The 22,222-nt window shown below is 51.8% G+C and overlaps 1 protein-coding gene across 2 annotated transcripts; it reads right to left on the reverse strand.

Moving 5' to 3' along the window:
- Positions 1-13,693: 13,693 nt before the first annotated feature.
- C2cd4c (C2 calcium dependent domain containing 4C) lies at positions 13,694-19,250 on the reverse strand. 2 transcript variants are annotated; one of them, XM_021175129.3, is made up of 2 exons: positions 18,993-19,250; positions 13,694-18,442 (listed from the first exon to the last, which is right to left on the reverse strand). In XM_021175129.3, exon 2 carries the CDS (start codon positions 18,413-18,415, stop codon positions 17,156-17,158), a length of 1,260 nt encoding a protein of 419 aa, XP_021030788.1. In that variant the 5' UTR covers positions 18,416-18,442; positions 18,993-19,250; the 3' UTR covers positions 13,694-17,155. The 2 variants fall into 2 exon arrangements, with proteins under 2 accessions (XP_021030788.1, XP_021030786.1); XM_021175127.3 differs by having other exon boundaries at positions 18,861-19,250.
- Positions 19,251-22,222: the final 2,972 nt, after the last annotated feature.

Below are 22,222 nucleotides of genomic sequence, written 5' to 3' on the forward strand. Positions count from 1 at the left end.
AAAAACTATCGCTGAACAAAGCTTAGGGTCAAAGTAGCCTTCCTGATACTTTAGACCGCCTTGGGTATAGATTCACCGGTGTGCTCTTCCTTGGCTCAATAACCTTGTGTCTCCGACAGAACCAGGATGTCTGATTCCCAGATGATGTGTCATAGACTGTTGCCCTGGATGGGAGCAGAGCTGAAACAATCAATACAATGGCGAAAACTCAAACCCTTTCCCCTGGATTCCAGCTCTTTGGCCTCCCCAGGGGCAAAGTCTCTGTTTGGTGCTAACAGAAGTTTGACTGTCCCAGCATTCCTTTAACCAAGAGCAAGGAGGCACAAACAGAAAACACAGCTTTAGAACACAGTTGGCCTCATCTCCGCTTCTGCTGTTCTCCTTTCAGACAATCCCAAGCTTTCACCCAGGACCTGGCTACTACCAGCATGGGCTGCGTGGCATCCCTGAGCACCCGAGGCTGCATTGGTGGCCCAGCTGCCCTAGCAGCACCCACTCGTTCTTCCAAGGTCCCACAGTTCCGCAGAGTGACCACAGCTAGGAAATGCAGCACACGAGGGCACCGGGAGGTGGGCGCTGCCCGGGGACCTAAGCTACCCTTCAACTTCTGTTCCTACCCCACAGCATCCTTCCAGGTGTTCTCCTCCAGAAGCCAGGCAAGACTGTTTTTCATCTGTACAGAAATTTCACTGTCCTCCCCACCTGGTTGGTGTCAAGGAGTACCCAGGTGGTAATCTAAGAGGGACCTCCCATTTGGTCTCCTCTGGTTGTATGTGAGTCCCGCTGGCTGCCCTGCTATAAGTCAGACACTGTACAGGCAGCTGATGCAGATGCAGGTTGGGCTGTAGCTCCGGGGCAGAGTGCTTGCCTAGCATACATGAGGTCCTAGGTTTAAACACCCACACCAGCAAGGTAGGGAGGACCCATTCTCTCAAAGTCCAAGCCGGCCTCACTGAACTAAAGAGCTGGGTGTCCCAAGAGCCAGGAATTTTCATTAAGAGTAGATTGTCCTCACAGATCAGAGATGCCAACACATGTGATGTGAGCCAACTCAGTGGACAGAAGCAAGTAGCCAGCACCATAGCTAGGGAAGCATGAAGCAGGGTAGGGGCACAAGTGGACCCTGGGCAGCTGCAGTGTGGAGGGCCCATGGCAGATGTGGAAGCAGGCATCTGGGAATGGACTTCATGCTCAAGCAGGGATGGGTGGCCAGGCCTGGACCTGTGTTCTTGTGGATGTTTTTTCCACTCCTAATCCTACATTTGTTAGAGTGTCTTACGATCATGCTTAGAGTAAGTCTTCCACACATATCACTCATTATTTCCCAAACCCTATGAGCACAGGAGCCTCTAGTCTTTGTCCTGGGACTTTGCAATTCTTTCCCCAAGGTAGAGCATCCCAGAAGTTGCTTGCTCTAAGGAGACAGAAAAGGTAGGAGCTGGCAGCTTTGTTCCAGTTCTCGGGTTTCTGCCTCTTCCCAAGACCTTGTCAGCTTCAGGGAGTCTCAGTGGGGACCTGGAGATCCCTCAACATCCTTCATGGCTGTGGGCAGAAGCTGCCATGAGCATCCACAGGCCCAGGCGTCAGGAAGGCAGAACTGGGCTCCAGTGTAGTCCTCCATCCTGGCATTCCCAGCACAGTCCGGTTCCTATGGAGACACCCAGAGTGGAATCGGGCTGAGCTGGGCTTCCCGCCATGCGCCAGGCTCTCTCTCTCGCTGGAGACTAAATTAAGTCGTCTCGGTGGGGGAGGTGGAAAAAGAGGATCTAAAATGAGCTGGGGTGAGTCAGCACTGGGGCCTGAGGAGGATGCAGTCAGCCCACCAAGGTCTCACTCATTGAGGAGGGGCCACGTAGCAGCTCCATCTCAGGTTTATTAATAGACACCAGGTCTTCTGTAACTCAGAGAGGTGACCATCCCACTCCATGCCAGGAACTCCCCTGGTCCAGAGAGACACATATGAGCCTACCAGGACCCAGGATCCCCTAGGTCAGAGTCATCCTGTGTGCAGAAGACTGGGTGAGTGGGTGAGGCAGTGAACAGCAGCAGCTATGGAGACCACAGACTGGGGTATACCACCTGCCCTCATTCCCCCTCCCCAGCCAGAGGGGGATGCTCCTGGAGAGCCTCCTGGTCCAGGATGGGCTGGTGAAGAGTAGGGCACTCCCATCAGAAGGCAAACCCAGGATGAGGACCAGTGAGGGAGGGGCCTAGATTGCAAGCCTGGCCACCATCTGGTTTGGATAGGATGTCTCCCACTGGCCACTAAGCTTAGATTCAGGAAAACTCCATGGTACATCTAGATTAAAATTCAATTCTTACTCACTGGGCTGCTGTGGGAGCAAGTCTTGCTATTGGTAAAATAGAAGCCAGGCCTTCCACGTACTCTGCTAGGGCACAGGGAACATTCCCCACTCAGTATCTTCAGTGAGCGCTAGCTCCTCACTACCTCAGCCCCAGGACAATCTACCCCATCCCCCTGCCCTAAAAGGGTGGTGGAGGTGGGTGTGACGGCTGAGGCGGATCTGCGCTGTCAACTTGATTCACCAGGGAAGAGACAGCTTCAGAGAGGAAATGCCCCCACCACCCACCAGCTAGGCCTGTAGACAAGTCTATGGGAATGTTGCCTTGACTGACAGTTGATGTGGGAGGGTCAGCCACCCAGGGAAGGTGATCCTGATGTTTTACCTCCAGGTTCCTGCTTGAGTTCCTGCCCGCACTTTCCTTGATAATGGACTGCAACCTGTAGCCAACAACCTGTAGAACTGTAACCTGTGTACCCTCCCCCCAGGCTACATATTGTCAAGGTGTTTTATCTTGAAAACTAGGACAAGAGAGAAATTGTGGGGGGAGAATGGTGGGAGGCAGCAGGGGGAGGCAGAGGGTGGAGGACTGTGAGAAGACAAGAGAGGATGTTGGCAGGACAATGGGAGGAAGATGGAAGGGCCTAGGAAGACAACAGTGTAACACAATCGAGTGTGGTGGAGGGAGGGTGAAAGGTGGTGGGAGGGTGGTGATGGGAGGATGGTGATGGGAGGATGGTGGAGGATGATAAAGGGTGGTTGGTGAAAGGAAAGATGGGAAGATAGAGGGACAATGAGGGTACAATTATGGGATAGATTTTTGAAGTGCATGACTGTAGTCAGTCACTGGACACTTCCACATGGAGCTGTATTAGTTCCCTGTTGCTATGATAAAATACCCTAGCAAGGGCCTGGAGAGATGATGGCTCCGCATTTAAAGTAGTTGAAGACACAGGTTAAGTTCCCACCACCTACATTGTGGTTCACAATCTCCTGTAACTCCAGTTCCAAAGAATCCCAGGCCCTCTCCTGGTCTCTGTTGGCACTGTAGATACATGGTATGTAGACATACATGCAAGCAAAATAAGCATACACACACAAAAAAAAAATTAAATGAAGAAAATATTCAAATACCCTAACAAAAACCAACTAAAAGAGAAAGAGTTTATTTCTACTGAGAATTCATGAAGTCCATCCTGGGGGCAGGAGCAAGATCGGTCACATTGTATCCAGTCAGGAATCAGACGAAGGCTGGGGAGCCGAGCACAATCGGTCACATTGTATCCAGTCAGGAATCAGACGAAGGCTGGGGAGCCGAGCACAATCGGTCACATTGTATCCAGTCAGGAAGCAGACAAGGCTGGGGAGCCGAGCACAATCGGTCACATTGTATCCAGTCAGGAATCAGACAAGGCTGGGGAGCCGAGCACAATCGGTCACATTGTATCCAGTCAGGAATCAGACGAAGGCTGGGGAGCCGAGCACAATCGGTCACATTGTATCCAGTCAGGAAGCAGACAAGGCTGGGGAGCCGAGCACAATCGGTCACATTGTATCCAGTCAGGAATCAGACGAAGGCTGGGGAGCCGAGCACAATCGGTCACATTGTATCCAGTCAGGAATCAGACAAGGCTGGGGAGCCGAGCACAATCGGTCACATTGTATCCAGTCAGGAATCAGACGAAGGCTGGGGAGCCGAGCACAATCGGTCACATTGTATCCATTCAGGAATCAGACAAGGCTGGGGAGCCGAGCACAATCGGTCACATTGTATCCAGTCAGGAATCAGACAAGGCTGGGGAGCCGAGCACAATCGGTCACATTGTATCCAGTCAGGAATCAGACGAAGGCTGGGGAGCCGAGCACAATCGGTCACATTGTATCCAGTCAGGAATCAGACAAGGCTGGGGAGCCGAGCACAATCGGTCACATTGTATCCAGTCAGGAATCAGACAAGGCTGGGGAGCCGAGCACAATCGGTCACATTGTATCCAGTCAGGAATCAGACAAGGCTGGGGAGCCGAGCACAATCGGTCACATTGTATCCAGTCAGTAATCAGACAAGGCTGGGGAGCCGAGCACAATCGGTCACATTGTATCCATTCAGGAATCAGACAAGGCTGGGGAGCCGAGCACAATCGGTCACATTGTATCCAGTCAAGAATCAGACAAGGCTAGTACTCAGCTCACTCTCTTCCCCACCAGCCCACACGCCCTTCCAGAGGCTTGGTCTCACTATGTAGCTTTGGCTGTCCTGGAACTCAAGGAGATTCTCCTGCCTCTGCCTCCCGACTGTTGGGATTGAAAATGGTGAGGCTGTACCTAGCTCATGTTTCCTCCCTTTTCTCCAGGCCAGGATCCCAGCACAGGGAAGGCACCATCCACACTTGGCATGGGTGCTCCTTCCTCAGTCAAGCTAATCTAAATGACCCCTCAGAAGCTACTAGATAATTATTATCCACCACTCCTCTTGTCTATTTGACACCTAAACTTACCACTTTTGAGCCCTAACCTTTGTCTCCTGAGGCTCATGGCCATCTCATAATGCAAAATACATTCCATCCAATTTCAAAGGTTCCCCACTCTGTAGTTGTTAATGGTTCTAACACTGTTTGGAAGTCGACAATATCCCTGATTGTGAGCGCCTATAAAATCAAACACAATTGCATATTGCCAATACACAGCAGTACACAATAAACATTCTCATCCCAAGCAGGAAAGGGTAGGATGGGGTAGGTATTTGCCAAACCAAAAGAAGAATAAAATCCACAATGCAAATACCAAGGCCTTCAGCCCTATGTCCACATTTGGAGTTCATGACAGAATCATATGGGCTCCAGAGGGCTTGGGTAACCTCACCCCTTCAGCTCTGTCACCTGAAGCACATGCAGTCTTTCTCCTGGGCCACCCCTACTGCATGCCTACAGCTCTCCTATGCTGGGGTACTACAATCCTGGCATCTACTTCATCCTGGGGTCTCTACTGCAACATACAGCTCAGCTCACTTTCACACACACGGTGGCCTCTCAAAGCCTCTTGTAGAGATTCCAGTCCTGCCTCTCTTTGCCTGGCTCAGTAGTTCTCTAGAACCGTGATAGAAGACTCCACAGCCCTTCGATGCTGCATCTTCCATACCTGGAAAACCAGCGCCTCCCGGGTGATGCCACCGTGTTCATTCTGCTGCCAGCTCTGACACATGTGTCATGTCAGTTGTCCAGCTTACTCCTTCAGCTGTACTCTTAGTTCAGGCTGTCTGCTTTCAAGGATGATGCACGTAGGTCTCCCTTCTGATGATGAACAGGGTTTCAGACAGGTTGTGAGTACGAATGGGAATGATACACAGAACCAGCTTCGGGGAGACAGGTTAACTTTAATCGAGTGAATCAAGAGTTACATAGTTTTGGGGAGGGGTAGGAATATCCAGGATGGGCAGAGGTCCCTGGCTGAAGACTAAGGTCCTGAGATGCCTCATTAGCATGGGAAGGCATCCCAGGAATCTCATGTGCTTGCTGATTGGGTTCTTATTGGGAGAAAGGAGGCTGAGCCTGTAATCTAAGCAAGGCTACATGACATTCTGCAGGTAGAGGTAGCATGGGGGTTCGAACTCCCCAGATTAGGTCAGAGATGGAGAAACCCTGCTGACAAAGGAAGTCCACTGTTTTGCTGCGGGGCTCAGAAGGCTATCAGAGCAATGGGTAGACTTCAACATTAGCTAATAGAGCAACATTTCTGTTTATATAAGTGGGAGCCTTTGGTGGAGTCTTGCCTACCTTCCTGGTGTAAGGCAGGAGGCTTTCTATTTTTCAGTATGTACCAGAGTCCAGAGGGGTATCAGAACCCCAGGAACTGAAGTTACATCTATAAGTCACCATGTGGGTGCTGGGAATTTAACCCAGGTCCTCTGCAAGAGCAGCCAGGGCTCTAACCACTGGTCCATCTCTCCAGCCCTGAGTCCACTAACTTTAAATCCAACCTCACTCAATTTCTCAGGACACAGCAGAATAAAACCAGGTTCTTGGGCTGCATGATGACCTCTTAGCCCTCATTACCCTCTGGAACAGTGGTCCTCAACCTATAGGTCTCAGCCCCTTTGGAGACTGCACATCAGATATTTACATTACAAGTCATAACAGTAGCAAAATTACAGCTACGAAGTAACAACAAAGTAATTTTATGGTTGGGGGTCCCTGCAACATGAAGAACTATATTAAAGGGTTGCAGCATTGGGAGGGTTGAGAACCACTGCTCTCAAACCGAGTGAGCCAGGCTGAGAGGGCTTTCCTAGGCCCAGCTCCTCCACATTCCTCCCACACATTGTTCCAAAGATCCATGAACCCCATGGTTGGGCCTGAAGCCATGAGTGTTCTTTCTGTTGTGACTGAATGTCATTTTTATTCAGCTCAGGACACATAGGCCTCCTGTGCTAGTTAGGATGATGTCAACTAGACACAAGCTAGGGTTATCAGAGAGGAGGTGCTTCAATTGAGAAAATACCTCCATAAGACAGGGCTGTAAACAAGCCGTGTTTCTTAATTAGTTATTGATGGGCAGAGGGCCTAGCCCATTGTAGGTGGGGCCATCCCTGGGCTGGTGGTCCTGGGTTCTATAAGAAGCAGGCTGAGCAAGCCATGAGGAGCAAGCCAGTAAGCAGCACACTTCATGGCCTCTGCATCAGATCCTGCCTCCAGGTTCTGGCCCTGTTTGAGTTCTTGTACTGACTTCCTTCAATGATGGACTGTGATGTGAAAGTGTAAGCCAAATAAACCCTTTCTTCCATGAGTTGCTTTGGCCATGGTGTTTCACATCACAGTACTAACCCTGCCTAAGACACTCACAGTTAATGTGAATCTTTCCACATGATCTAGACAATCCCCACAGGCAGGGCCAGAGGCATGGTCTCTAGGTAATTCTACTTCCCCTCAACTTGATGAGTGACATGAGCCATCGCAGGGTGCGGTGCGTGCTGAAAAGACTCCATACATGTTCTTTTTTAAAATTTTTTATTAGATATTTTCTTCATTTACATTTCAAATGCAATCCCAAAAGTCCCCCTATACCCTCCCCCAGCCCTGCTCCCCTACCCACCCACTCCCACTTCTTGGCCCTGGCATTCCCCTGTACTGGGGCATATCAAGTTTGCAAGACCAAGGAGCCTCTCTTCCCAGTGATGGCTGCTAGGCCATCTTCTGCTACATATGCAGCTAGAGACACGAGCTCTGGGGGTACTGGTTAGTTCATATTGTTGTTCCACCTATACTACACATGTTCTGTTCATGTACTTTTAACTAGTAGACAATCAACAGCACAGACTCAATGAACTGTGAAGTGGAAATAATTTAAGGGATCTTTGGAAAGTCAGTTGTGTTGGATGGTGTTCTGCTGGGGCAAATATGAGAAGGAGTGTTTTCCTGAAGCAGACACAAGTGAAAGGACCTTTGGCTAAAGCAGGCACGTGAAGGAATTTTTTTTTTTTTTTTTTTTTTTTTTTTTTTTTGCTGAAATGGACCTAGGTTTTCCTGCTAAGGCAGACTCTTAAAGGAACTTTTCATTTTGCTGAAGCAGACACAGGTGAAAGGATGTTCTGCTAAAGCAAGTACGTGAAAGAACACACAATGAAGGATTCTTTGCTAAGGACACACATGCATGGCCTGAGTAATTGAGCTCCATTTGTTGGGACTCCATGGAGAGAAACACACCAAAAAACTTCTGGTGGAGTGCTTCGGCTTCTTGTTCACAAGCTGATTGACTGAGTGATGTCAGCAGAGACAGACTCACATGCGGAGGCAAAACACATGGAGGACATGTGGTATTTGGAGGGAGTATAAATAGAACCCAACAGACTGTAACAGAGGCTAACCTAGGCTTGCTTATAGAGCTAGCTGTGCACTGCTTATTGGTCTTCACTTCTTCACTGATCTTCTCTTCACTGAGAGAGGGAGAGCCGAGAACTTTTCCTTTTGGCCCTGGACCCTCCTGCTGACTTGTGCTATTTTGGCTATCCTGATGCTCCTAAACTGGACTGCTGGTGTATCCATGAAGTGTTTGCAGGTGGATCGAACTGCCCCTGCTGACCTGAGAACTGAACTGTTGATTTCCTTACAATGCAGATGAATTTGCTCCAAAGAACCTTTCTAAACAGGTCCACTTCCCCCGTATCCTTTCTTTTCCACTGCCTCTGGTAGGTGATGGGCTAAAAGGGAGGTTAAAGCATTTAAGAACCATCATTAAATGTAGGCTTCAAAAAAAAATTAAAGTTACAGAACTGCTTTGTAATTGCAGTAAATTTCAAGTAATATCTAATTAATTATGATAAACCTTAGTTCTGTGTCCTCAATACTTCCTATCTCTGGAGACCCATACTGTGTAATTTTTTCTACCTGATTCTCATGTGTCACACCACACTTAAGATCTTTCCATGCTATAGTGTGTGGTAGTGCCTGGAGATGGTTTACCTTTCTTTTGTGTGAATCTGGATTCATCTCTTTTTTTTATTTATTATATCTAAGTACACTGTAGCTGTCTTCAGACACACCAGAAGAGGGCATCAGATCCCATTTCAGATGGTTGTGAGCCACCATGTGGTTGCTGGGATTCGAACTCAGGACCTTCGGAAGAACAGTCAGTGCTCTTAACCGCTGAGCCACCTCTCCAGCCCCTGGATTCATCTTTCTTTTTTTTTTTTTTAAAAGATTTATTTATTTATTATATATAAGTACACTGCAGCTGTCTTCAGACACACCATAAGAGGGCGTCAGATCTCGTTACGGATGGTTGTGAGCCACCATGTGGTTGCTGGGATTTGAACTCGGGACCTTTGGAAGAGCAGTTGGGTGCTCTTACCCATTGAGCCATCTCACCAGCCCTGGATTCATCTTTCTAAGGAACCCCATGACCACCAGATTGCTCCAAGGCAGCCAGCTGTACTTAGCATGACAGTCCCATGCTAAGGTGTGATGATTCAATTTCACAGCAGCTTCTTGCCCTGACACCTGTGGTTATGAAGCGTTGTCCCATGTTTTTTTGTTTTTTTTTTATGTGAGTTTTCCTGGGTGGTGTAAGTGGTTTCTGTGAATGTGATGGCCAGTTGAGTCTCTACAGCAGTAGTTGTTCCCGATCTTCCTAATGCTGCAACCTTTTAATACAGTTCCTTATGTTGTGGGAAACCCCAACCATAAAATTATTTTGTCGCTACCTCATAAATGTAATTTTGCTACTGTTGTGAATCCTAATGTAACCACGCAGGATATCTGATATCCAACCCCTGTGAAAGGGTCGTTTGACCCCCACAGGGGTCATGACCCTCAGGTAGAGAACCCCTGCAGAGAGAATTATCTGTTCCGTTCTTTTTTTGTTTTGTTTCGTTCTGTTTGGTTTTGGAGTTTTGGGCTTTTTGAGTCATGGTTTTTCTGTGTGGCCTTGGCTGTCCTGGAACTTGCTCTATTGATCAGGCTGGCCTCAAACTAGGAGATCCACCTGCCCCTGCCTCCCAAGTGCTGGGATTAACAGTGTGTGCCACCACACCCAGCTAGCTGTTCAGTTCTTATTCATTCTGCACTCTACAGAAACACACAGTCACATGCCCACTGCTATCCTGCACTCTACAAAAACATACATTCACATGCCCACTGGCAGCCTACACTCTACAAAAACACGCATTCACAAGCCCACTGCCCTCCTGCACTCTACAGAATCATAAGAAATCCATAAGATCTCGTCACATTTTATGGATTCTGGGCACTTGGCCCTTTAGAGAACAGAGAGCACAAGTACCTTGTCTTGGTGGCCACTACCCATAAATAAGGACACTGATCTCCCCAAAGGCTTCTGTCCCCAGTGTGGCCACCCCATACTTCCTGTTGTGTGAGACCAAACAGAAACAATATATCTTGCAAGTTAATGGGAAGCCAAAACAAAGAAATTATACCTTTCAGGTTAAGGGTTCTATTTGCAGTTAAAACCACTAAGAATAAGTTCCTGTTGGTCTTATGTTAAGTCCTTGCAAGGTAAGGTTTCTATTTATAATTAACAATAAGTTCCTGCTTCTTAAATCTGATGTAAACTGCTTGCAACCCCTTTGTCTTAGAGTTTTACTACTGTGAAGAGACACCACGCCCAAGGCCACATTTAATTGAGGGTAGCTTACAGGTTCAGTCCATTAACATCATGGCGGGAAGCATGGCAGCATCCTGGCAGACATGGTGCTGGAGAAGGAGCTGAGAATTCTACATCTTGATTTGAAGGCAGCCAGGAGGAGTTTGTCCTCTGCATGGATAGAGCTTGAGCGTAGGACCTCAAAGCTCACTTCCACAGTGACATACTTTCTCTAACAAGGCCACACCTCCTAATCCAGTCACTTCCCACAGGCCAAGGGTATTCAAACCACCACACCCTTTCACATGATGGTGTCTGTACTCATGTTCCTTCCCTTCCACTATATCTAGCAATGCCCCTGTGAACACCTTATCTCTCCTATAAAGGGAACTTCAAGAAGCCAGCAGGAACTGCTCTCTCAAATCCCAACTTAGGGTGAGACAGCTGGCTAGCCAGTCCCAGAAGCATCCCCAAATACAGCTTGCTTTAACTAGACAATCATGGGTTTAGTCTTCTCTCCTCATGATTCTCAGGTTTAACAGGAGCAACATAGCTGTTCCTCAGCCTCCTCACAGGCTTCATGGGTCCTTCACACTGTGGGCACCATGAGGCTGCAGCTGCCCAGGTCTGAGTGTTTGGGAGTGGGTAACGGTAAATGCTATGTGCCTCAGAACCCTCGCAACTCCAGTGTCTCAACTGTGTACTGCAAACTCTGCACTCTTCTCCTTTGTCAGATCCTCCCCCATCTCCGTCCTGCCCCACAGACCACTGGCAATGGGGCAGGGGGAGGGATCCCCTTCTAAAACATCATCAAGCCCATTACCTGGGCTGGATAAAGGTGCTCGCAGCCAAGCCTGACAACCTATGTTTGATCCCAGGGACCCATATGTTGGAAAGAGAGAACCAAGTCCCATGGGTTGTCATCTACATACACATGCGCGTGCACACACACACACACACACTAAATAAATAGATCTTTTTTGAGACAGTGTCTCATTATGTATGCATGGCTGGCCTAGAACTTGCTGTGTAAACCAGATTGACTCATAGAGATCTGCCTGCACCAGGCAGTGGCAGTGCACACCTTTAGTCCCAGCACTTGGGAGGCAGAGGCAGGTGGATTTCTGAGTTTGAGGCCAGCCTGGTCTACAGAGTGAGTTCCAGGACAGCCAGGGCTACACAGAGAAACCCTGTCTCGGGGGGAAAAAATCTACCTCTGCATCTGCCTCATGAGTAAAACCATAATACTGATATAATAATTAATTTAACTTAAAACAAATAAACCTGTTACCCAGAACAAAGTGCATGAGTCCCAGGCCTGTCCCTGTGCAGAACACACACCTCCCTCCCCCAATGCCTCCCCTCCAGGAAGCCCCCAGCCTCACCCTCACTGGTAACACAACCATGCCCTGGCTGGAGCCCGTGGCTGAGCAGGAGCTCAGGCACACAGGAGCCATTGTCCTGTCTCACTGAGGCTACACTATTGTGGGCTGCCAGCTGGTCACTTGGCTGGCTGGTCCTCCCCTTGGCAGGGCGGCAAGTTCCCAGAGTAAGTGGAAAGTGAATTAAAAATGAGGACATGACCGCTCCAAGGTATGGTTGAGGAGGGGGCGTTTATTGTAGATATGAGGGAGAGAACAGCCAGAGGCATCTGGAAGAGTCCAGAGCAGGGAAAGAAAGTACCAAATAGAACTTGGCCAGCCGAGTAGACCAGACTGGAAAGGGAAGGTGCAGGGAGAGCAAGAAAGGAAGAGAAAAGAGAGGATCGGGAGTCAAGAGCAGAAGACCAAGAGGACGCAAGAAAAGAATGAAGACCACACTTGGACAAAATGGCAGGTTTTGATTGGCATCAGACGTTCCTGGGCTGGAGAAGTCTGGGGGAAGGTGCAGGGAGGAGAGGTAAGAGCAGAGAGTCACAGGAACTGAGTGAACCTGGCTGCCAGCAAGCACTTCCACATGTTAATAGGCACCGTAGTTAACCATATGTCCTGGGTTTCTTTGGGACCTGAGAGTTGTTACCTGGTCTTGTGGAGTCATATCATAACATCTAACTGTTGCTCTAAACTGCCCAAGCTGAGAGAGGGTTGTGGATGTCATCTGGAACACAAGTCACCAAGGGGACCCGCCTTCTTCTATAGACTCAGTAGCCAGATCTGAGCACCTTCTAGATGCATTGTTTGCTATGTGCAGCCAGGATGCTCTGAGCACTTACTGCATACAGCTAACATATGGAATACTAGCTAGCTCTATCACGTGGCCAACAGTTCACATCTTACACTTAGTCTCTTCTCGGGTTAAGAAAAATCCAGAGCTTAGAAAGGGACAAAAATATCACTCTTGCCTTCTTGGTATCACCATCGATCAGGGCTCTCCTGTGGCATGACGTGGCACATGAGTTCTGAGGCCGACCAGTCCAGGCTAATCCCCCTGAGGCCTAAAGCCCTCCTAGTTTCAACCAAGACACCCAGTAGACTAGACAGAAGCCCCACTTCCAGGAGTCAGGCCCAGCCCAGCCCTCTCTCTGGCAATGGGAGAAGCTGACTCTCACCCCAGCACTCCAGCAAGCAGAACGCAGTGCTGGGTTTCAGTCTCTACCCCTCCCACACCACCCTCAGGGTAGGATGCAGGGTGCTGGGGAGGAAACTGAGTCACAGAGAAGTGGCAACCTGCCAGGATTCAAACCAAGGCTGTACTGCACCAGAGCAGCCCTGAACCAAAGCCTTCCATCAGTGGCCCTCATGGCAGGAGCTTATACAAACCATGGTAAAGTGGGTAAACAGGTGGCCAGCTCACAAACCACACCCTGTAAACACCTAGGTGTGCATTGCCATGCAGCCCTTCCTCCCCTTCAACTCCAGCAGCTTGAAACCCAAAGTCGGTCAGCTGAGCTGGCTGAGGCTCCGCCCACCTAGAGCAGGAGCAGGGAGCCACTGCCTCCACAACCTGCAATTACCACCTAATATGATTGTGTTAATTACCATTGCAGAGCATGAGGACTGAGCCCAGGGTTACTACACACACACACAAGCTGATCATGTGCTCACCTAGAACCCCCACACAGTCAAGTGGAAAACAGAGACTTAATCTGGGACATGGAGATAAGGGAGGCCCCTCAAACAGCCTCAGTACCCCACATCAGTGAGTGGGCTTAGGGAGGGCTGGTGGAGCTCCAGAGCTCCAGAGTAGAGCCAGCAAGGGTATACAGGGCGGGAGTAAGTCATCCCTGTTGCCCCACCCCCCCCTCCACTCCATTCCTTGGCCCCCTACCCTGGACCCCTTTCCTCTGTTCCCTTCCTAGGTTCAGCGCCTTCTACAGATCTGAGGCAGGAGGCTCGTGCTTTACAAGTGTCCACTTCCCAGGCTTCTGGAGCTGTGTCCCTTTTGTGCTTCGCCCTGGAGCATCCCAGGACCCCTGTCCCTCAGCCATAGGCTTACTGCCACCAGCATTCTTGTTGGAAGCCATCAGGCTAGAGCACAGAGCAGACTTCGTCACCTTTCCAGGCTGAAAGGACACCCAGCCAGGGAGAGCAGGCACAACTGGACCCAGGCAACCAACATGGATGGAACCCTCTCCCTCAGCTCAGCATCCCTTCCACTAGTTCCCTCTGAGGATGGCGCATCAGCAGTGAGTAGAATCCACTAAGAGGCTTCTACCAGTGAGCACCTGACTGCCCACTGCATCTTCAAGGAAAGACAGCTCAGACAGAAGCCATGCTGGCAGGGTGCATGCTGACACTCATGCCTGCCTCTGCCATCTCCACAGACCTTGCAGCCTGAATCCCCTGGCTGTTGCAAGGCAGAGAGAAATTCTCCTGGGACTCATGTCAACAGGCAATGCCGGACACGCTGTGTGTTTCTTCAGGTGTCCTCCCAGGCAGTATGAGGCAAAGTGGGGGACCAAGCTCAAAGGGGCTCTCAGCTTTGGGCAGCAATGATATTGGAAATCACGATGCAGGCCCTGTGCTTTGGCCCAGGGAAGCCACAGTCAGACACAGAGACACAGGGTAAAACATGGCCATAAAAGGCCACACACACATTACATATGGACAACAAGTTAAGACACACAAAGTGTACAAACCAAGGCAGGGATGTGTTCAGAGCCACACAGGGTGTCAGGATGACACACAGAACACTTGTTTCCAGAGATGACATCAGCTCTTGAATGGCATGAATGTGGCCCAGGAGAAGGCCAGTTGCCCTGGCAACCCATCCTAGGACCTCAGCCTCAGTGGTGCTGATCATCTGGCCACTGGCAGGAAGGGCTGCTAGGGACCTGGAAGAGGGATCCCAATGGCAACATGGGCATTTGATGCACCCTGGGGCACTAAGCTAAACTGACCAGTCCTGGGCAGAGAGGGACACAGAATCCTGTCCTGGAGTCAGAGGGATATGGGGTCCTTGGTGGGGATCAGAGGGGTCACAGGGCCTTGGGTAGACAGCAGGAGCTGTGCTCTGTCCCAGGAGTCTAGGAGACATGTCAGTCCATATCCTTGAACCTCCCCCTCCAGTCACCAGGGCACCCAGCCTGGGTTCTACTCACTTCTCTCCCGTAGCCACGGGCATGGCCAGCCCAGCCCTTCCCACATGGTCTTGGACATCCCAATTTCTTCTCTCCATTGCTGTTACCCATGCCCAGGCTGGCAGAAGGCCACAGGTGTCATAGTACAGCAGGTCTTCCCCTTAGCATAGGTCCAACCCACCCACATTGACAGAGTAGCCCCAAGGTAATGAGGGGCAGCGGGGCCTTCCACCTCTCAGCGAGGCCTGCCATCCATTTAAGGCATCCTCATCCAGCACCCTGGGTATGCTGAACATGTGTGCATAGGAACGGTAACTCCCAGGGGCCAGATGTTCCAACTCCAGTGTCAGGTTATCCCTACACAGTAACTCACTGCAGAGAAAACCCTGTTCCAGCTGAGAGGCCCTAGAGGGCTTCCTGTAGGAAGTGCCTACCATCTAGGCAGCAGCCTCTAGACCTGTCTTCCGGTCTCCCTGGGCCAGACAGCTCCAGGCCAGTACCTGGTTTAGGCAACCAGCAGTGCCTGAAGAGACCAGGTTGGCAAAACCTAAAAAGAAGATGGAGATAGCTCTCTGGGGCCTGCACAGCTTGCCTCCCCTCCCAACCTCTACCAGATAGCTAGACAGAGTCCACAGGCCTCCAGCGCTTCATGGGATATCCACAATGTCCACTCTGCGGGCTGTTGTGGGGACAGGCTGAGTTGTATGGATAGAGACTGAGGACAGAGCCCAGCCCTGGGACCTGTGAGCCCTCATCACAACAGCCAGGGTCTCCCTCCCTCTTCTATCTTCTGTTCAACCCCAATCGGTAGAGAGTAGGAGTGTGAGAAAGGTCTTCCTCACCTCAGGCTCCCCCACCCTGCCAGCCAGCCACGGTGAAACTCCTGTTGTTATTAAACACAAATCAAGTAGGCCTGCACCCCCGCACTCCCCAAACACCTTTACTGCACTAAAAACAGCATTATAAACAAACACATTTGGGGGAGGTGTCTTAAAAGATTCACGTACAGTCAACTGCAAACAGAGATATCAAACAGTGCAGGGTATAAAAAACAGGGCCCCACAGAACATAGAAGATGGGAGACAGAAAAAAGCAAGAGACCCCTGGGGCCCTCTGTCTACCACTCCAACTGACCAGCCCAGGTCCTGGATGTACCCTAGTCCCAGAGACAATGGGGACCAGGCACAGGGGTTGGGGTGGGGGTTCAACTCCGAGGTGCTTGGCTCACCTCAAGGGTTCAAGCAATCAATCTCAAAACCCTTTTCTAGAGGGACAAGGGCTTTGAGAGTTTAAGGAAACAGCAAAAGACAAAGGGATGCTGGACCCTCCCTTATCTGCCATTTTCCAACAGGCAGTCCATTCTGTTCTGAGTCTTAGAGTTTGTGCAAAACACAGCAGCCATTCAGGGACCCATGTATCCCACCCCATGAGGATTTCCTGTGCAGGAAAGACACACACATAAACAGCCCAGAACCCTGCCCCCCAACACAAGCACGGGCACACACACACACATACACACACACACAGCCCACCCACCACAGCTATAGCCTATTTACATTCTGGAGCAAAGGGCGACTTGCCAAGGGCACCCTGGGAGAGTGGTTTGTAGCTTGCAAGATGAGGAGAGAGCCACAGGCTTGAGGCAGAAGCTCCTGGGTTACAGGTGGCTCTGGTTGATCAGCAGGAGTGGAGGGAAGCCTGTGCCAAAGAGCCATCAGCCAAGAGTCACCGCCTCCTCGCCTCCTTCGGCTCTCTGTGCACTCTGGCTTTCTTGATTCCCTCAGCCAAGCCCTCCTGTAGCTCTAGATGGAACATCAGCGCCAGAACTTGGGAGGCTAGGCCTACCTGGAGCCAGCCTGGCCAGGGAGGATGACCTCCCACAGACTGGGGGAAGTCACAAAGAAGTTATCGGAGCATCTGAGCAACCGGGCTGTGCGGGAAAAACACCCGCGTGCAGCCAAGAGGGAGGGGGTGGGGGACAAGTTCCACACTCAGGGAACTCTGTTCTGGGTCCCAGCTGCCTTAGGTACCAGGATCCTGGGACTGCTACGAACCCCACAACTCTATGTGGATGGGCCAAGGTGGAGGGGGAAGGGGTTCCAGTCAGTATTTGCCCCAGCAGCCCATCTCCTTCTAAGAAAAGAACAATCCACTAAGAGACCCAGGGAACACGGGGCAACAGGCCCCGCCCACCCCCACCCGGCTCAGCTGAGCTAAGTATAGAAGGGAGCAACCAATGACCTCACAGAAAGGGCAACAGGGAGGTCAGTGGCAGTTCCTCCTCCCCCAGGAGTGTGTCCCGCTTGAGGCTGCTACCCTTATTGACAACCTTGATTCTGAGGGCCAGCTTACGCACACTGGCTGGCCCCAGGCCATCAAAGAAGAAGTCCTCGTTGAAGATGGGGTGGCGGCTGTTTTTGATGATGGTGCTCCGCTGCTTCTGCAGCTTCCCGGGCACCAGGCACAACCCCACGCAGCAATTGATGCTCCGGGCATCACAGGGCCGGTCATATAGGCCCTCGGCCGCCAGCAGGCGCACACGCAGGCGGGCCTGAGCAGCCTCGTACTCGGCCAGCAGCCTCACGCTGCCCCTGGTGCCCATCTTCACTGTGTGCTCTCCACGTGGTGCCTGGCCAGACTCTGGGCCTGGCTCCGGGGTAGCCCTGCGGGACAAGCGGCGACGGACACCTGGGCTGGTGTCTGGTGTGCTATCATCCGCAGACAGGGAGCCATGGCGACCTACCGACTGTTTCAGCTGGCTCACTTTGGCCTGGCTGTCCTGGGCGAAGCCCTTGAGCAGCGATACAGAGCGAGACAGCAGAGGGGACCCGAAGGGGGACGACTCAGCAGAGGACCCTGTGTCACTTTCCCCGCCACTGAAGTAGCGGCTAGGGCTCATCAGGGCCCCCCCAACCTCCCGGGAACCCCCATCACCTCCATTGGCCTTGGCCCCTGCTCGCCGGCGGCCAGCACCAGGGGATCCGACCTGGGCCAGGGCCCCGTGCTCACTGTGGAAAAGGGACTCCTTGCGTCTGGTGTGGGGGCTCTCGGCCAGTGTGGCAAAGCCATAGGATGTCTGAGCCTTGGGCACAGAGGGCAATGACATGGCACCCTGCGCCTGGGGGTCAGCGTTGGTGGCTTCCTCGGCCGTCCAGTCCTCCGCACTCTCTATCTGAATCACATGTCGTGTGGCTGCCTTCAGCAGGCTCCTGCTCTCTGAGGCCAACTTGACCGGCAGCCGGGGACTGCGAGGTGCTCGGCGGGGCCCAGGTGAAGCCAGGTTTTGCTCTGAGGTGGAGGGGCCCAGGTCCGCCTGTCCCTCAGCCTCTGTGGGGCCAGAGGGCAGCTTGGGCGGGATGAAAAAGTCGGGGATCTTGTCCGGAGTCAGCACGTTGCTATACAAGGGACCCTTGGAGGACTTGTCACCAGCCTCACCGCGGCTGGCTCCGTTCTCCCCAGACCCCCGAAGTCGTTCCAAGAACCACATGTTGGTTTTTCTCATGAGGGCGACAGGCAAGAGACCAAGAGTCTGGGGAAAGAAATAGGAGTCAGAAGTGACACTTGTGCTCAAATGTCACCTGTCAGGGCTGTCAAAGGGTCGGACTTGTGTTAAGGGGTCACCTTAGGGTTATCAAGAAGTTGGCATTTATGCCAAGCTGTCAACTGACTGTCAGGGATGTCAGGGGGTGGTACTGTACATGGGAGTCATCCGCCAAGGCCCCATGGGGTTGACACCTGGTTCAGGGGTCACCACCTGTTAGGGTTGAAGCCAGCGTAGTGTAGGATCACGCTGAGCACTTGGGGAGCCCTGAGCAGGGTCAGTCTCCCACGCGAGCTGGGCCCGGCCTGTATCCTGCGCACCCACCCATCACCACCTCAGGGGATCGAGCTCCCCCCAGGGAACCACAGGCCTGAGCATCCCGGCCCCGCCCCCAGCTGCCACCCACCTGTGGCTTCACCTAGCTGCTGCGCTGTGCGTTGGGAGAGGCGACGACAGCCTGGGCCCGGCGCAGCGAACTGACCGCGCCCCCGACTCCCTGTGCGCCGGGTATGGGTAGCGCGGAGCGCGCTGGGCTCACCTGCCCGTGGGCTGCGGCGACTCCGGAACGCGGAGCTAGGCTACAGCCCGGCGCAGCTGCGAGCGAGGCGGTAGCGCAGTGGCCAGCTCTCCTCTCGGCGCGGGAAACCGCCCACCAAGCCGTATTCCTCCGATTGCGGCCGCGCGCCCGCGTCCTCGCAATCCGCGAGGGGCGGGGCCTCCCGAACTGGCGGGGAATCGGGGGCAGGGCTCCTAATATAAATAGGGCGGGTCTGCATGCGGAGCTGGGCCTAGGAGACAGTCTCCAGGTTCAAGCTGGGGAGGGGGGAGGCGGAGCTACTGGTAAATAGGGTGGAGCCTGAAGAAGGGGCGGAGCTGGCAGGAGTGTCTGGACTACATTGTTCCAGCCAGGGGCAGGGTTGGTAGCACTGAACCACCTGCCTGGTACAGGGTGGATGGGGCATTGCCTCCTGGTACAGAGAAAGAGTTCTGTGAGGGGTGAGGGGTGGTCTCCTGATACCAAGAGAAAGAGTTCTGTGACGGGTGGTCTCCTGATACCAACTTGTATAGCCTGTGGTCCTGGGCAGGACCCAGATTACTGATCTAAGCCTCCTGATGCTAGACTGAATGGAATACATAGAGTCTGGAAGGGGAGCTGAGGGGCGGGGCTTCTGTCACTGAATACAGCTGAGTCAAGCTGTACCACTTCCAGTCCCGGCCTCTCCTCTCAGCTCTGGGGAACACAACAGACCCCTTCACTAGCCAGCTGGTCTTCAACCAATAATAATAACTCTAATGATTGGAATTGGGAACTGAGTCCCAATCAGCCTCTACATGACCTTCTCCATCTCTGGTTCCCATGGCCACCCAGCAGGGAGTCAGTCATCCTCAGCGTTTGTAGATGAGGTGACAATTTCACTCTAGGAGAACAACCCACCCAGAGAAAAGCCTGGTCACTGTTGGCTGGGTTTCCACAGCTCAGCATCAGGTACTTGGTGGAATGCACCTTCCATGGGCCTACATTTATCTGGTACCCATCTATGGCCAAATAACCCAGATGCTGGGTACAGTCTGATGGCTATCTTAGTGACCAATGAAACAGGTAGCCATGGAACAACACACTGGTGAATGATAATATAGGTGTGTGGCTTTCCATGACAAAGCTATAACAGTCCTGGAGTGGTGACACACACCTTTAATTCCAGCATTTGGAGTGGGGAGCAGAGCAGAGGCAGGCAGATCTCTGTGTGAATCTAGCCAAGTCTACATAGCAAGTTCCAGGACAGCCAAGGCTACATAGTGAGACTGTCTCAAAACAAACAAAAACAAAACAAACAAAAATCTTGTAACAGGAAATCTAGAGGGCAATGGAAGAAACTGCCATCCATCAGCCACGGCAGAAGAGGCCTAGCAGGGTAAGGCCAGGCTCAACCTAAGGTTAGCTACAGGATCACAGCCCCCAGGAACCAGGCTGCCTTGGGCTTGCTCTACTGGTGCTTCAATCCTGTGGCTGACCATACTTCCCTCTGTGTGATGGCAGGTAAGCCTCCCAACCTCTGAGCCTCTATAGGTGAGCAAGCATCTTAGCCAAGGGTGTCCTGTCTCACCCCAGAGCCTGGCTCCCATAACTCAAGCAGCAAAGAGGCTGGCTCCCATACCTGAGCACAGCTGCTGGCTCCTGCACTGATGTACCTGGAAGCTTAGAAATGAAGGCCCTCCAGCAGTGGTGGTGCACACCTTTAATCCCAGCACTTGGGAGGCAGAGGCAGGCAGATTTCTGAGTTCGAGGCCAGCCTGGTCTACAGAGTGAGTTCCAGGATAGCCAGAGCTACACAGAGAAACCCTGTCAAGAAAGAAAGAAAGAAAGAAAGAGAGAGAGAGAGAGAGAGAGAGAGAGAGAGAGAGAGAAAGAAAGAAAGAAAGAAAGAAAGAAAGAAAGAAAGAAAGAAAGAAAGAAAGAAAGAAAGAAAGAAAGAAAGGCCCATGGGGAAAGGTATGTGGAAGTGGGTCCCCAAACCCACCCTCTTGGCCCCTGTAGACCCCACCCTGCGGCGAGGAAGCCTGGCCCTTCTAGCTGGCAGATGGCAAACAGGAGGAGCCTCTTAGTCAACAAAGCCGTCTGCCGCTTTCTGAGCTAAGCAGAGTCATTGGCAGAGGCAGACGTGGCCAAACCCCTCCTATCCAGGACTTGGGCTCAGCTCTTGTTGCAGAGAGCTCCAAGAATAGGAGGTATATCGATCTGGCTTCTTCCTGCAGTACTGAGTCGTGCCACCTCCTGCTGTGTGACCTTTGCCCCCAGGCCAGTGGGAGGGGTATTTCTCAGAGGTCTGTGAGGCTTTCTGCTCCTATCTGAGGCTAAAGAAATGGCTCCGTGCTTAAGAGAACTTTGCTCTCAGAGGATCTAGGTTCAGTTTCTAGCACCTACCTGGTGTGCAGATATACACGTGAGCAAAACACTCATACACATAAAATTCAATGCAATACTATAGAATTAAGACTCAAGTGCCAATTCTGTGACCACACACAGCTCTAGCAAGGACACTCAGAATGGTGGGCTATGGGCATAGGGACCTGACTGCCGCTCCTCCATAGCCTATTCACTTCCAGACATGTGCAGCCCTTGGCAGGCCTACAGGAAGCTGGATCTCCTGTTTCTGTGTAAAGGGCTTATGGACACTTCAGAGGAATGACAAACCCAGATTTGAACTCAGAAATCTCTCTCCTACACCCATCCCAAGATTCCTCGGGCTAGAACGTTTGTTGAGTAGTTGATGGTGTGAAAGGTAGGGCTGTAGATAGAACCTCCACAGAGCCAAGCATGTGGGCTTCTTGGCCCTGTTCATATCACACCTGGGCACCCTAGACTCCCCTGACTCAGGGATCAGGGAGATGACGGGGGGCCTGGCAGCTCTGCCATCTTTGCCACCACTCACCAAAGACAGGCCTTAGTCAAGCTGCCTGCTCTCCCAGCACTCATCTCCTAATCTTCACAATGAGATCTGGAGTCTACACTCAGACATGTTCAGAGCAGCATCACACACAGGACTTAAGAGAGGATGGGTGTTGGACCTTGGGAAGGCCAAGGATATGGATGGACTCATGAGTGGAACTCATCTAGACACCTCCTTGACCCGGGTCCCTGAATCTAACCACACTTCCTCACACTTCCTCACCCAGGTTCTCAGACATCCCTGTCCTGTCGATGGACACTTCCCGCCATAGTGGTTCTTTTCACTGGAAACCAAGTTTATGACCTCAGGCTTAAGAAGC

Source organism: Mus caroli, unplaced genomic scaffold (genome assembly GCF_978045245.1).
Source record: "Mus caroli unplaced genomic scaffold, Mus_caroli_1 scaffold_9, whole genome shotgun sequence".
NCBI classification, from domain to species: domain Eukaryota; kingdom Metazoa; phylum Chordata; class Mammalia; order Rodentia; family Muridae; genus Mus; species Mus caroli.